Source organism: Trichomonascus vanleenenianus (genome assembly GCF_965637985.1).
Source record: "Trichomonascus vanleenenianus strain CLIB 3782 genome assembly, contig: TRVA0_010S, whole genome shotgun sequence".
Classification (NCBI taxonomy): Eukaryota; Fungi; Ascomycota; class Dipodascomycetes; order Dipodascales; family Trichomonascaceae; genus Blastobotrys; species Blastobotrys vanleenenianus.
In genome coordinates, this window is record NW_027481877.1 from 18,454 (window position 1) to 33,422 (window position 14,969).

Here is a 14,969-nt window from a genome sequence, read left to right on the forward strand (position 1 = left end):
AATACTGTAGCTCTTTGAATGGCAAATGGTGCTGTAGGGGGGGGGGAGGATACCGGACAGCCGTGCCCCTGCTGCCACTTCACTTGATCATTCTGTCATTACTACACAACCCTCAACCCAACATCTTGTGATTCAACAGACAGTGAACGAGGATGGCAAAATCGGTGGCCGCGAGGAGATTGATGACGGAGTACAAGCAGCTCCTGCAGGACTGCCCGGACGGAATATCAGCGGGTCCTCTGGATGAAGACAACTTCTTCCTCTGGGAATGCCTGATCCTAGGACCCGAGGATACTCCATATGAAGGCGGAGTGTACTCTGCCTTGCTCGAATTTCCAACCGTAAGTTCTGCGAAGGAGCTACTGAGGCGTAGAGTACTAACTGAGCTAATTTAGGACTATCCACTCTCTCCGCCAACGATGCGGTTCACCTGTCCAATTTACCACCCCAACGGTATGTGACTTGTGATGCCATTTATTTCCGAATTGAATGAAACTAATCGGTTGTAGTCTATGAGGATGGACGTGTGTGTATTTCCATTTTGCATGCTCCTGGCGATGATCCGAATCAATACGAACTGGCTAGTGAGCGATGGAGTCCGATTCAGTCGGTGGAGAAGATTTTGATTAGTGTTGTAAGCATGCTTGCTGAGCCTAATGATGAATCGGGTGCGAATGTAGACGCGTCGAAAATGTGGCGTGAAAACCGTGAGGAGTTTATCCGAATAGTTAAGAAGCAGATAAGGGATAACCTTGGTTCGTAGGTGGGGTCAACCACAAATTGCATATAGATTTTGACAACGTAACACAGAAATTGTAATGTGACTTACCTGCAAGAATGCAAGCCATTGTATTATCAGGTAAGCCAATTGACAAATATCCACTTTTTCAGATATAGGGGTAATCGCATTCCTTTCGCGATAATTTGTTGACGTAGATCGACTGGAGATAGGGTTTAAATTGGCATCGTACCATGTTCTACCTAAGCGAGCTAGGGGCAATATTTTTGTGAATATTCGGAGTCTCTTAAAAGTAAAACAGATTGGCACGTTTGTGTTTGTTTTTTAAAACTCTCGACATATTTAGAGAAACAGGACCAGGTACCATAGACAATTTTCCCAAACTTTTGACAGCTGAACAATGCACAGCGAAAAGAGTTGCCCATTGCCCATTCCGGATTATTTGCAAATTCCGGTCAAGGATTTAAAAGACATCGGTTATAAATGATGTAGCGCTAATATTGCAGCGGTCATTCGACCTCGAAGTTTAACAACCATAGGAGTGGAAAACTCAATCAACCGTAAGGCCGAATGTCAATTGATTCAAGAAAATCGAAAAAAAATTAAATTACAATGAATTGGTCCAGTAGATATCGAAGTACATCAATTGCCGGTAATAATTATCAGTGATCATCCGCTTTGCCGCGATATTATTGTCCATCAACTCAGCCATTGTCCAGCCTATATCATGGGCGACAGATATATCATTAAATATATTATCAGTAAGTATACAGTACATGCATAAAAGTCGTTAGTTGTTTAGGTCGATTTTGTCCACCTGCTCCGCAACATCATTCTCGTCATTCTGTTCCGGCTCGACAGTGAACCTCTGCAATAAATAGTCAATGACTGCCTCCTGGTCGTTGACTTCAGCCTCGTAGAAGACGTCGTGCTTAGCCAGGTTCGTGATAAACGGCTGGGCGCCTGCATCACAGAGAGCCTTGACGACATCGAGATGGCCATTGAGAGCAGCCCAGTGGAGGGCAGTGTTACCAGAGTCATTTTGAATGTCCACGAGCTTCGAGGCAGAGTCTCCAACAAGCTCCAAAATGTACTTGACAACCTCAAGGTGTCCGTTGGCAGCAGCCATGTGGAGCAAAGTAGCCTCAGAGTACTCAGCTCGCAGCGTTTTTGTTAGCAGATCCGCGATCTCGGCTTTGTTCTGGGCCTCAAAGAAACTCTTAAGCGAATCCAGCTCGCCGGCTCGAGCATCCATCAATACATCGTCTATTTGATCCTGGGTCAGTGACATTTTGATATTATAAGAGCAGTCTAACGAAGTCGGTAGAGCGGTCGGTGATAGATTTGAAAAAAATATTTCAGACCGGACCACGTTCTTCATCCCAGATCCACTTGCCTTCAACCCATCACTACCAGTACTATATGAGCCACCCGAAGCTGGACGAAATATTCGGTTCGGCCGAAGCCTGGCTAAATAGTAGCATTGAGAGCAATGAGGAAGCATATATTGCCCAGCTCTATGAATTAATAGAAGCCAAGCATGGGGATCAAAGAATCGCCGTCATCTTGCGGGCATTCGAGATATTACGTGAGATCCAAGATGAGGTCAAGGAAAATCCGCAGGAAATGAAGAATCTCGTTTCTGTGTCCCTTCAGGATATCAAGATCTTCAATGCATTGGTAAACTTGATTGTGGTACACGGGATTTACCCATGCTTGAGCCCAAATGTTGGTATTCCTCTTTCATTGAGGGCCAAGGTTAAGGACGACCGATTCACTCCTGTTGAGAGTGTCGATAAGAGGAAAGAGCTTTTGGGGTTAATCGTTGAATACATTATTCAGATGCTGGAGATTCCTGGTGATGCTAGGGATTTGTTTCTAATGGGACCTTACTCAATTGACTTCATCTGCGCGTCCGCTGAGCTAGCGTTTGGACCAAATAAAGTCCCCGGAGCGATCAAGCCGTACGAATATATCAAATCACAAATGGATACATATTCGTTATTTGGGTACTATTCCACCTTAATGCGCCCTAGGAACGCTCCTCAGTGGTTCGTGGCATTAATATCACGCCAACTAACGCTATTGCCGCTGGTGCGGACGGCTGATGGGGTGAAATCACTGGTTGAGTTTACCACAGGCCTGAGAGATAAGGAAGAAGTGTCACTCAACGATTTGGAAAAAGCAGTTACTGTGCTGAGCACTGTGCCACGAGGCATTGACGTATCCGTGTATGCCCAAAACGTGGGCAAACAGCTTCTGAAAATACTTGGGTCAGTATCCCGATCCAGCGAGGCCATGAAATCGTCAACGGTGCATATAGCCAACGCCATTTACGAAAAGAATTCGCAGGTTATTGACAGAGGACTAGTGGCGTTGATTATACAGTCTCTGGTCAAACCTGAGGAAGAAGTCAGCGAAGAGAACTTTGCCAATGCGCTCAATACAACTATATCCATGACCAAGACTCCTGGAGATATTATTAATAATTTGGCGCCCAAGTTATTAGTGCCGTTATGGTCGCTGTTTTGTTACCTTAACTCGTCGAAGCGATCATCTAGCGCTGTATCGTCACTGATTCAATCGTTAGTTAAAGTCGGCTCGCTTGACGTAGATCCCATTTCAAGAAACTTATTGGTGGAGGGAATTGGTCAATTCAACTTCCACGGTGGACCAAATGGCGGCGTCCAGTTGGAGTTTGCCAAAGCCAAAGTCCAATTGGGAGGCGAGGACGTGGAGTTGGACGTTTTCCAGATAGTTGATGACCGTGTGGACATATTCATGAAGCTTATCAGCTCTTTCGAAGATTCGAATGTCAGCAAGCTTTTTGTCAAGATCATGCGCCGATGGCTTTCTGCTTCTCGTAGCACTAATACTGACAATCCAATTGGAGTATTAGTGGACCTCAAGATCCTAGACAGGATTTCTCAGGAACAGAAGGAAAAGCTGATAAAGTCCCCGGAAGAAATAATATCGGTTGTGTCCAATATCATCACCGATTACGTCGTCAAGCTTGAAGACAAGGCTGAGAAGAACAGAGCAGCGAATTCGGCCCGAACTAGTTCCTTTTCGACTATTGTTGCTGATGATGTGGACAGTGATGACGAGGACGGAACAGCAGACTCTGACGACGAAGAAGAGGAATTGGACGATGAAGTTGTATCAGTTTGCATTTCGCTTATCTCCGGGCTAGCGATGGAAATCGAAGCCGTTACTGGTAAGGACAGAGAGCTTCTGGAAACTGTCAAGCCGCAGCTCGAGTATATTTCGAATCATGGTACATCAGATCTTGCATCAAAAGCATCCAATGCACTAAACGCGCTGAAGAATACCAATTTTAACAGCGCAGAGGGCAACACGATTGAGCCTTCGGCCAAGGTACTAACTGATGCTCTAAGATCACTGGAGGACCCTCTAGTTCCTATTAGAGCACATGGATTGCATCAGCTACGGCAACTAATTGAAGAGAATGATAGCGTTATCGATCCTGGTGCCATTCGACAGACGTTGATTCGCCAGCTCAAAGATGAAGACTCATTCATTTATTTAAGCTCTATCAAAGCATTGGCATCACTATCGGATAAATTTGGACCAGAAAAGGTGATTCCACAGCTACTTACTTTATATTCGTCGTCCACGACAGAGATTGAGATGAGGTTAAGAATTGGCGAGGTGATTCAACATATTATTCTACGAATGAACAAAATGTTCTTAGGACGCATGGCCAACACAATTGCCCAGACGCTTGTTCACATGGTCAGCAAACGAGGAGAGAGCAGCACATTTACTGAAAAAGATACCCGCATACGAATGTCGGCGATGAGCATCCTGGGAATTATATGCGAGCACAATCCACGGGGTATTTCGCAATCCACTCTGTTGGATATCATAGACTCTGCTCTTGGAATTCTTACATTCGAGACATCAAGCGAGCTTGCCATTATGAGGCGCTCTGCCGTGGTACTTGTTGGGTCGCTCGTCAAAGGGTTTGACGATCTTAATCAATTCCCCAAGGAAAGCGTCAAAACAGTCAAAACTCGACTGGCCAACGCCGAGGAGCTGGACGCTGACTCGTTGGTGCGGCATCAGTCTTCTGAAGTGCTCTCACTGATTGAGTCCAAGCTCAATCCAAACCCATAATCGGCCCAGAACGAAAGTTTGGAATTTATGCGAAAAACTTGTCCATATTCTTCTTCTTTCGCTCCTCCCGTTTGCGTTTGTATTCACTCAACTGCTGCTTAGTCACTTTTGCCTTCTTTCGCTCAGTCTTAAGAGATCGGCCTTGGCTGATCATATTCGCAAGTGTATTGACGTTGTTAGTATCTTCTGGATAAATAGAGTTCGTCTTGAAATCCTTCATTAATCCCTCCTGTTTTGATGGACTAGGAGCTTCGGCTTTGGTGTGCGGCTCGCTATCTTCAAGCTTTTCCAATTCTTGCTGATATCGCTTGACTCTTTCGAACTTGGACAATGCTTGGAATTCGGGGTCCTTGGACAATTGTTCCATTAGTAGGTCTTTGGCAGATTTGGCTTCTGGAACCCGAGGATTCTTCCAAGTCTTTACCTTTGTAAATTTATTGTAGAAATAGTATTGCTGAACCGCCGGATCAAAGATAGCTTCCCAGCCGTCATCTTTTTCGTCGATCTTCTTTTCAACGGCCTTTTCGCTTTTCTTTGTGCTATTAGCATCTTCTGTCGATTTCTCTTCATTGCCAGTGCCTTCTTTGGTTTTCTTTTCGATTTCAATTGGCTTTTCTAGATCCTTTTTTGGTACATCTGGTTCCCGCGTTGGTGGTGCACCCGGAGGGATTGGCGGCGCAACATCCGGTTTTCTTTCTGGAACCTTGCCTAAAGGCAAAGGCGGAGGGGGAGGGGGAGGGGACATGTTGTACGTCTCTTGGTTATGTGAAAATTTGTTATTAAAAGTACAGGTAGATATTGGTAAGCCAAGGGATTCTTCGCTATCTGGGGCGTTCTCACTAGTTAGATAGGGGGGGGGGCTCGCGGGCGCGACACGAAATTAAAATTTCGCTTTCATCGAGCGGCTCGTGCGGCTGCAATGGTAGCCGCGCGCGGCGCGCGGGGCGCGATAGTCTACATCGACCTCTCAGCCAACATGTACGTCTTCTAATGTACCGCGGAAATGTAATAAAGCATTGTCAATATGATTTATATCTAACATTTAAACAACTATGGTAGTTTAATATGAGTGCACACGTACTGAATAATCGGTAGAGCAACCTGGGAAGTCCGCGCGTCATACTCAAGGCGTAGACCCACCAATCTATACCATACATGCTCATTTAACATTTACCGCAAAAGAGCATTCATAATACATCCACATGAACGCCATATGTACATTCAGACTAAATGCGCGTGGAATAAAATGCGCCAATCTGACACGCCTAATTCACCTGGGATGGTGGGGCTCAGGGGCGGTCGCGTGCGCACGCTACTACGGTAGAACACCGTGGAATAAAAAATAATTGAAAATTTCACCCCGCGCACGCGATCGAGGACGGTGCTGTTTCTGGTGAGTGTCGTGTGGAAACCTCTGGAACTTTCTGCTCGGCAAGGTGGATGAACTACTTAAACGCCGCGTTTGTCGCATTTCATTTTTTTCCAACCTCATCTCTTTTTTTATATCCACCTTTTTTTTAAGAGTTTTTTTCAATCTTTGAAAACAAACCCAATCTAATTTATTCATAATGACTGCCGACAAGTCCGAATCATACGAGTTCCAGGCTGAGATCTCTCAGCTGATGAGTCTTATCATCAACACGGTCTACTCTAACAAGGAGATCTTCCTGCGAGAGTTGATCTCCAACGCTTCCGATGCTATTGATAAGATCCGATACGAGGCCCTGAGCGACCCATCCAAGCTCGAGTCCGAGCCAGAGCTCTTCATCCGAATCACCCCAAAGAAGGAGGAGAAGATCCTTGAGATTCGAGACTCTGGTATTGGTATGACCAAGGCCGACTTGGTTAACAACCTGGGTACCATTGCCAAGTCTGGCACCAAGTCCTTCTTGATGGAGGCTCTTTCTAACGGCGCTGACGTTTCCATGATTGGTCAGTTTGGTGTCGGTTTCTACTCTCTGTTCTTGGTTGCTGACCGAGTCCAGGTCATCTCCAAGCACAACGACGACGAGCAGTACATCTGGGAGTCTTCTGCCGGCGGCAAGTTCACCATCACTCTTGACGAGGTCAACGAGCGAATTTCCCGAGGTACCGTCATCCGAATGTTCATGAAGGAGGACCAGCTCGAGTACCTTGAGGAGAAGCGAATCAAGGACGTCGTTAAGCGACACTCTGAGTTCGTCGCCTACCCAATCCAGCTCGTTGTCACCAAGGAGGTTGAGAAGGAGGTTCCAGAGGAGGAAGAGGAGAAGGTTGACGAGGACAAGAAGCCAAAGATCGAGGAGGTCGAGGAAGAGGGCGAGGAGAAGAAGAAGGAGCCAAAGAAGATCAAGGAGCTCGTCACTGAGAACGAGGAGCTCAACAAGACCAAGCCTCTGTGGACCCGAAACCCATCTGAGATCACCCACGAGGAGTACGCTGCCTTCTACAAGTCCATCTCCAACGACTGGGAGGACCACCTTGCCGTCAAGCACTTCTCCGTCGAGGGCCAGCTTGAGTTCAAGGCCATTTTGTTTGTGCCAGCCCGAGCTCCATTCGACCTGTTTGAGTCCAAGAAGAAGAAGACCAACATCAAGCTCTACGTTCGACGAGTCTTCATCACTGACGATGCTGAGGAGCTCATTCCAGAGTGGCTTGGCTTCATCAAGGGTGTTGTTGACTCTGAGGAGCTGCCACTGAACCTGTCCCGAGAGATGCTCCAGCAGAACAAGATTCTCAAGGTCATTCGAAAGAACATTGTCAAGAAGGTCATTGAGACTTTCAATGAGATCGCCGAGGACCGAGAGCAGTTTGACAAGTTCTACACTGCCTTCTCCAAGAACATCAAGCTTGGTATCCACGAGGACTCGCAGAACCGAGGCGCTCTTGCCAAGCTCCTGCGATACAACTCTACCAAGTCTACTGACGAGATGACCTCGTTTGCTGACTATATCACTCGAATGCCAGAGCACCAGAAGAACATCTACTACATCACTGGTGAGTCCACCAAGGCTGTTGAGAAGTCTCCATTCTTGGATGCCCTCAAGGCCAAGGACTTCGAGGTTCTCTACTTGGTTGACCCAATTGACGAGTACGCCATGACTCAGCTCAAGGAGTTCGAGGACAAGAAGCTTGTCGACATCACCAAGGACTTCGAGCTTGAGGAGACCGAGGAGGAGAAGAAGAAGCGAGAGGAGGAAGAGAAGGAGTTCGAGGACCTTACCAAGAAGCTCAAGGAGATCTTGGGCGACCAGGTTGAGAAGGTTGTTGTCTCTCACAAGCTTGTCGATGCTCCAGCTGCCATCCGAACCGGCCAGTTTGGTTGGTCCGCTAACATGGAGCGAATCATGAAGGCTCAGGCCCTGCGAGACACCTCCATGTCCGCTTACATGGCTTCCAAGAAGACCTTTGAGATTTCCCCACGATCTCCAATCATCCGGGAGCTCAAGAAGAAGGTTGAGGCCGATGGTGTCCAGGACCGAACTGTCAAGGACTTGACCACCTTGCTTTATGAGACTGCTTTGCTCACCTCTGGCTTCTCTCTGGATGAGCCAAACTCCTTTGCTTCTCGAATCAACCGACTCATTTCTCTTGGTTTGAACATTGACGAGTCTGCTGAGGACGTTCCAGTCGTTGAGGAGGCTGCCGATGAGGCCCCAGCTGAGTCCGTCATGGAGGAGGTTGACTAAACGACATGATGTCATTTGCATAGATGCTTTTGCACCGGAAAAAAATAAGGTTGTACAGGTTTATTTAATCTAACGGATAATTTTTTATTACTTTTTTGGCCCTCGTAGTGTTCATTATTTAGTGTATTTAATGGGAAGCAGGGGACAATTGGCATCATGGTACAGGAATAATTATGAAATAAAGGGATATTAGAAATTTATGGATGCTTGGAGTGGATATAGTATTATAGGCCTGCGTCGGGCGATTTTGACGTCAATTGGATACAATCAGTTTCGACTTGCAAATTTTTCTGAGGCCTTTTGAAGTAGAAAGTTGAAACGATCAAACTAGCTGCGAGGAACTCCATTGTCGTGCCCAAAATATACTCACAAGCAACGAATCGAGGAGCCAGGCCATTAGCAGTGTAATTAGACATGTCAAAGTAGTTAATGGAGAGGATGAAGACAGAGAGTAAACCGTAGAGACCTCGGATGAAGCAGAACGGGCATGCTGCTAGCAATGCATACATCATGTAAGTCCTCAGGTTTTTCACTTTAATCAGATACACCCCCAATGCCATCGCGACACAATTGAGAAACAGGAAGACGGCCTGGCCAGTACCCCGGAGGATTTGGGCACGATGGGTAACAGCCTGCCTTAGCGCTGGGTCGTCAAATCGCAAAGATGAAAGTTGAGTGCCGCCAACGATAATTAGGACATTCGCAGGAATGAGGCAGAAATGGAAGATAGCAGCCCAAGACGTGTACTTATAGTAGTCCGGGGATCGCCCCTTCTGTTCGGATAGTTCAATTCTCTGCTGCCTGGTAGGTCGAAGACTACTCCATCCGAATGCGATTTCCTCGCTGTAGCAGTAAAAATGGAAGACACATAGGAGAAGAACAAAATAGCCCTCCGCACCCATGATGAGATAAGCGATGAGCCATTTATATTCTTGGTATCCAGCCACGGCAAACCCTATACCACTCAGCTGTGCGCCAAGACGGATTAATCCAAATATAAGTACTATGGTGTACGGTGACTTAACCCCCTGCCGGAAAACAGCGTTGGAGGTGAAGACAGTTAGTATGAGGTAGAGGACCAGGAAAGTAGTGCTCGCGGCACCCGCGTTCACGTCTTTGAATCCCATGATGCCATCCAGTGAGGGTATCAAAAAATTTGTACAAAAAGTGTGGATTTTTTTTCAGGAGAAGCCTCTCAAGCTATAAAATTAATCCTGATCAGCCGCAGTCGCCTGGAGAAATACGTGGATATGCACGGCGCAAAATGCGACCTTCGGCATCCGTTCCAACGGCACGATGACGTATCATTCTTTTGCATTCTTGGGGAGAATACACCTGTAACATCATCATAGTAACCTATTAAATATACAGCTACAGTAGAATATGTAAAGTCGAGAATAAGATAACGTTGCAAGTTGGTGGATTGTGTCGGGTATTGCCCTGACGCATCTATCAAACGGTTAATCTTGGCATATTTCAGCCGTACTACGATCCCCGGTTGATGTTTCCAATCAATGACTTAGAAAAAGAGGTGCCCACTCGGGACACTCCAGACACCAACAAGTTATTCCTTTGAATGTCAATAACTCGGTCAATTCTTCTTTGATTTAAACAGCGGCTAGTTTCATCATTTCCTGCGGCATTGTTTTATCACATATTTCGGTTATGGAGAAGTCTCATTTCTCGTTGGCGAGTTAATGGTTTGGGGGAGGGGGGGGCGGAGCAGTGATTGCAGACAGTCCCCTACACTACTAGTTACTAAATCCAGCCATTTTTTGAGATAAACTGAATTTTTTTTTTGAATTCTATTCGTCACGTTCTATAAATCCCCACATTACAACGCTGTCAGCATTGGGTAGGGTTTCGTGGAGATATGGTGTGAAATATGCCACGACGAGCTACCAAATCTAGGTGCCCGTAGTGAAAAGTGGTGGTGTCCCGAGTGGGCACCAGCGTTTCTGTTTAAGATTCCAAATCGGGAGCCAGCCTCATGAAGATAGGAGGAGTTATCTCAAATTTAATCAATATCGGTACTTATTCTTCAGACAAAGTGATAGTTCGAAGTCATCAGATGCGTGACTACTTTTTTCTCCTTTAGACAGTTAGATAATTACATGGAGGTTCACATGGGCATATCTCCTTGGGATGTGAGGCCCCTTAGGATGACATCTGCCGGTTGAAGCCGTTTAGCGGTAACGGTACTTAAAAAGCATTCAGCTGTTGTTCGGATATACACCGGTAATTGAAAATAGACGTATTATGGATCTATGGATCTAGAACTCGGCGACCTGTGGCCAATTGACAGTAATTCTAACACAAAATATCACCATGAACCGACTACGATAAAGCATCTCTCCAGCTCTCTGAGAGCTGATAATATTTACAGGATATTTCTCATGGGAAAATATTGTGAATCTGACGACCAAGAGGGACTACACGAGGCAATTCTGTGCTTTTCCACGCGCAAAAGTTGTAATAACTTGTCCAGCGTGGCAGATGGTTCTTGCGACAAAAGTTAAAGTTAAACTCAGCTTGCGCGCAGATGATAGAAACGCCTATAAGTACGGCCCGAGAATCATCACGCAGTTTTGCCTCTTCAGAATCATAGGTTCTGCTAATACGAGTGTCGATGTACTCTTCAAAGCGACCAGGCGAACCGCCATTCCCCTATATTGGAGGCTGGCAATTCACCGTCCATCCACATATCACACCTCCGTCTACCCGTGTCAGGCTCCGTGGATGTTTCACAGATAGAAATGAGCTTGATGAAAGAAGAACCGTTGCACGCATCACACAATGCTTGCAGAATCCGCCGTTGGAGGGAGAATTGGGTCCTGGCAGTCTTAACCTGAAGATTGTTGACATACTCAGAACTGGTTATAGCTGGAACTCACAAGTGTTTTCCGTCGAGGTGCAATCTACGTTAGAGCCTGTATAGCAAGGGCAGAAACTGGTGGCGAAAGTATACGATCCGCTCTTTGTCGAGGACGAATGGGGAGACGTCGATGTATTTTATAGCGTGGATGAGTTTTACACTCACGAGGTGCACGCCTACCAGGTACTTTCTGAGGTTCAGGGGAAACTAATCCCGAAGTTTTATGGGTCTTATTCTTTGGATCTCCCGGTCAATGGAAACCAAACGCGCGAAGTTCGGCTTATTCTAATCGAATACGTACCTGGGTTGACATTGGAGCAAGCGAAACCCGAAAGCTTTTCTCAAAAGGAGCGACAGCAAATCATGAAGTCGGTGATTGATTTTGAGAGCTACGTATACCAACATGATATAATCGTCGATAATGATATAAGCCCGCGGAATATCGTTCTCACGGAACGTTCCGGCAAGAGAGAGTTGGTTTTCGTTGATTTTGCAGGTGCGTTTTTCGGCCGCCGAATGGATGACTATGAACTAAGTCCTGAGAAACAAGAGGAGCTGTTCCTTGGAGAGTACGTTTCGCCTCTTTTGCGGTGGCGCGACGAGCAGTCCGAGAATTTCGAGGACTGGGTAGACTGGGAGTGGGAACCATGGGTGGATGCTGAGTATGCGCATGAGGCTTCATCAATTCCGTCGAGAATGAAGCGAGCTTACGACTTTGAACTATTACTCCAAAAGTGCGCCCACTTCCCTTCAGACGCGTGAGCGGAATAGTAATGTAATGTTTAATTTGGCTGAACGAAACGTAGTTAACGATGTGGGGCCCCATATTACATATACCTGGCATACATGTAGTAAGTTGAGAGCACTTTTGGAGTTTGGCAAGCACATTCAACAAGTGCCATATTGCTATTGATACAGTACATTTTGTTATGTATTGATGCAGTTCTAAGTAATCAATCTTGAACCAATTGTTCACCGGCGCAGAAAGCCGCACGAGCCGCACGTACGTTGTCGCTACTGAAAAGATGCAATGTGTTATGATAAACCAGGCAGGCGTTCAACAAAGAACAGGCAGCTTAGTATGTAGCCAGATCTAAAGGAATATCACTTGGGCGTTGTCAATGTCCACTGGTGAAATTGCTGTATGCACTTTAAAAGCCGGAGGGGTTTCGGCTAATAGCGGCGACATCGCCTCCACATCTGGAATAGCACATATAAACCACTCCCCCCCAATAGCCGACTCTAGTTCAACCCTACCATGTCGACATTAGAAGAACTAGAGAAGACGGCCAGTTTTACAAAATGGATGACGCCCGACCCTGAGATTCCTAGCGTTGATGCCGCTAAATCAGCTGAAGATAGCCTCGTACGGTCGGCTCGACCAGTTAAAGGGTCGTTCTGCTGGGTTGCGCCAGAGAAAATAACCAAGTATGAGCTCATTGGAGTCTCTCCTGCTCTTATGGAAGAGCTAGGGATTGCTGGCGACGAGAAGAACCAAAAGTTCCTGGATATTCTCGCTGGACAGTCGCTCTCGGACTCAGTCTACCCGTGGGCCAAGGCTTACTCAGGATGGCAATTTGGTGAATGGGGAGGCCAATTGGGCGACGGCAGAGTCGTGAGCTTGTTTGAAGTACAAAACAAGGACAGAACGAACCGGTATGAAGTTCAATTGAAAGGTGCCGGGAAGACGCCATTCTCTCGCTATGCCGACGGCAGGTCGGTGATCGAGACGACTATCCGAGAAGCTCTTGCGTCTGAAGCGTTGCATGGCCTAGGGATTCCCACTACTCGCGCTCTAGCAGCGATTAGACTGCCAGGGATGACTGTAAAGAGGAAAAGGGTGTCTGAGGAATGTGCAATCACTGTGAGACTCGCTGAGAGTTGGGTAAGATTCGGCACGTTTGACTTCCACCGCTCGCGGGGCAACCGTGATGAAATGCGAAAGCTTGCCGACTATTGCATTGAGGAAGTTTACCGAAACAAGTTGCAGGTCAAAGAAGGCGAGACTCGGTACGACAGCTTTTTCCGCGAGGTGGCCCTCCGGTCGGCAAGACTAGTTGCGCTGTGGCAGTCCCATGGGTTCGTCAACGGCGCTCTGAACACGGATAACTCTTCTATTCTTGGGCTCAGCCTTGACTACGGGCCATTTGGATTCATGGATACATTTGATCCTAACTATACATCAAACCATGAGGATGGACTGAGCAGATACGCGTATAAGAACGTGCCCAGTGTCATGTGGTGGAATCTTATCCGGCTGGGGGAGAACATTGGCGAGCTTCTTGGGGCTGGGCCGAAGTTGGTGGACGACGAAGTGTTTGTCAAAGAGGGAGTGAAGAAGGACCAGGTCAGTAAGATCCTCGAGCGAGCTGAGAAGTTCATTGAGTCGGTTGGAGACGAGTATGAGCAGGAATTTAAATCGGTGTACAATCAAACGATGGCCAAGCGATTGGGTATCACGTACAAAGAGGAAGATTTTGATTCACTACTATCGCCGCTACTAGAGATGCTCCAAGAGTGCGAATTGGATTACAACCAATTTTTGCGCAAGCTCTGCAGTTTCCCACTCTTTAGCGAGAATACATTGGACGATGTTGATATTTTCATCCCGAAAGTGAGAAACTTGGCCCCGAACAAGTCTACGGACGAAGTGAAGAAGAATATCAAGTCTTGGCTAGAGGTGTACAAGTCGCGTCTAGAGAAAGAGTGCTTGTCGGATGATGACAAGCGCAAAGAGCGGACGCTTCTGGCGAATCCGAACTTTATTCTCAAGACGTGGGTTATTAATGATGTCGTGGAGAAGGTCACGTCTGGCGACAATTCTGCGTTTGACAATGCCATGAAGATGGCTCTTGATCCGTACGCGGAGAGCTGGGGCGTGCCTGACGAGGAGAAATACTGCGGTGAGGTACCGAGATCTGAGCGCGACATGCTCTCTTCTTGTGGTAGTTGACTTATGTGATACATATGATTATACATGAAGCATATCTTGACTCCAATTGATGGCTACAATCATCTCCGCGAAGCGGAGCCCCAGGGGGGTTTGGGGGGACTGGTCCCCCCAATATACACCCCGCAGCTTCAATTGAACTTGGGGGCCAGCCCCCAAACCCCCGTAGCTCCGCTTCGCGGAGATCTTGGAAACGATCAACGACGCCTCCGCGTAGCGGTGCCCCAGGGGGGTTTGGGGGGACTGGTCCCCCCAAAATACACTCTGGAGCTTCAATTGACTTGGGGGCCAGCCCCCAAACCCCCGTAGCTCCGCTTCGCGGAGATCGAATGGAGGATGAAAGAGAGCCAATAAATTAACAAGCTCTCCACATTATCTTCCATTACTCCCCCTGTACTTTAGCACCCTCTCCGTTGTGTTCCGAGTGTTTCTGCGATCCAACCAATAGTCAATTTATCCGTTTCTCCGAGTGCCTATGGTCCAATCGATTTCTATAAAGATGGTCGCTCTGCCTATAACCGGAATTCATCTCAACTATTTTATCTCTACGAGATACATGCATTTCACGAACTTGACAATAATATAGTATACCACTAC

At 46.9% G+C, this 14,969-nt stretch overlaps 7 protein-coding genes across 7 annotated transcripts; 4 read left to right on the forward strand and 3 right to left on the reverse strand.

Annotated features, from left to right (window-relative positions):
* Positions 1–182: 182 nt before the first annotated feature.
* On the forward strand, positions 183–763 carry UBC7 (ubiquitin-conjugating enzyme E2 7; the record flags this gene model as incomplete). Its single annotated transcript, XM_076683645.1, has 3 exons — positions 183–341; positions 396–453; positions 510–763. 3 exons carry the CDS (start codon positions 183–185, stop codon positions 761–763), a joined length of 471 nt encoding a protein of 156 aa, XP_076541989.1.
* Positions 764–1,529: 766 nt separating this feature from the next.
* On the reverse strand, positions 1,530–2,030 carry YAR1 (Yar1p; the record flags this gene model as incomplete). Its single annotated transcript, XM_076683646.1, has 1 exon — positions 1,530–2,030. One exon carries the CDS (start codon positions 2,028–2,030, stop codon positions 1,530–1,532), a length of 501 nt encoding a protein of 166 aa, XP_076541990.1.
* Positions 2,031–2,161: 131 nt separating this feature from the next.
* RTP1 (Rtp1p) lies at positions 2,162–4,879 on the forward strand (the record flags this gene model as incomplete). Its single annotated transcript, XM_076683647.1, has 1 exon — positions 2,162–4,879. The coding sequence occupies one exon, from the start codon at positions 2,162–2,164 to the stop codon at positions 4,877–4,879; it is 2,718 nt and encodes a 905-aa protein (XP_076541991.1).
* A 25-nt stretch (positions 4,880–4,904) lies between these two features.
* Positions 4,905–5,624, reverse strand: TRVA0_010S00298 (WW domain-containing protein; the record flags this gene model as incomplete). The annotated part of the gene is made up of 1 exon (XM_076683648.1): positions 4,905–5,624. The coding sequence occupies one exon, from the start codon at positions 5,622–5,624 to the stop codon at positions 4,905–4,907; it is 720 nt and encodes a 239-aa protein (XP_076541992.1).
* An 823-nt stretch (positions 5,625–6,447) lies between these two features.
* Positions 6,448–8,547, forward strand: HSC82 (ATP-dependent molecular chaperone Hsc82p; the record flags this gene model as incomplete). The annotated part of the gene is made up of 1 exon (XM_076683649.1): positions 6,448–8,547. One exon carries the CDS (start codon positions 6,448–6,450, stop codon positions 8,545–8,547), a length of 2,100 nt encoding a protein of 699 aa, XP_076541993.1.
* Positions 8,548–8,771: 224 nt separating this feature from the next.
* TRVA0_010S00342 (uncharacterized protein) lies at positions 8,772–9,674 on the reverse strand (the record flags this gene model as incomplete). Its single annotated transcript, XM_076683650.1, has 1 exon — positions 8,772–9,674. The coding sequence occupies one exon, from the start codon at positions 9,672–9,674 to the stop codon at positions 8,772–8,774; it is 903 nt and encodes a 300-aa protein (XP_076541994.1).
* Positions 9,675–12,680: 3,006 nt separating this feature from the next.
* Positions 12,681–14,375, forward strand: FMP40 (Fmp40p; the record flags this gene model as incomplete). Its single annotated transcript, XM_076683651.1, has 1 exon — positions 12,681–14,375. One exon carries the CDS (start codon positions 12,681–12,683, stop codon positions 14,373–14,375), a length of 1,695 nt encoding a protein of 564 aa, XP_076541995.1.
* Positions 14,376–14,969: the final 594 nt, after the last annotated feature.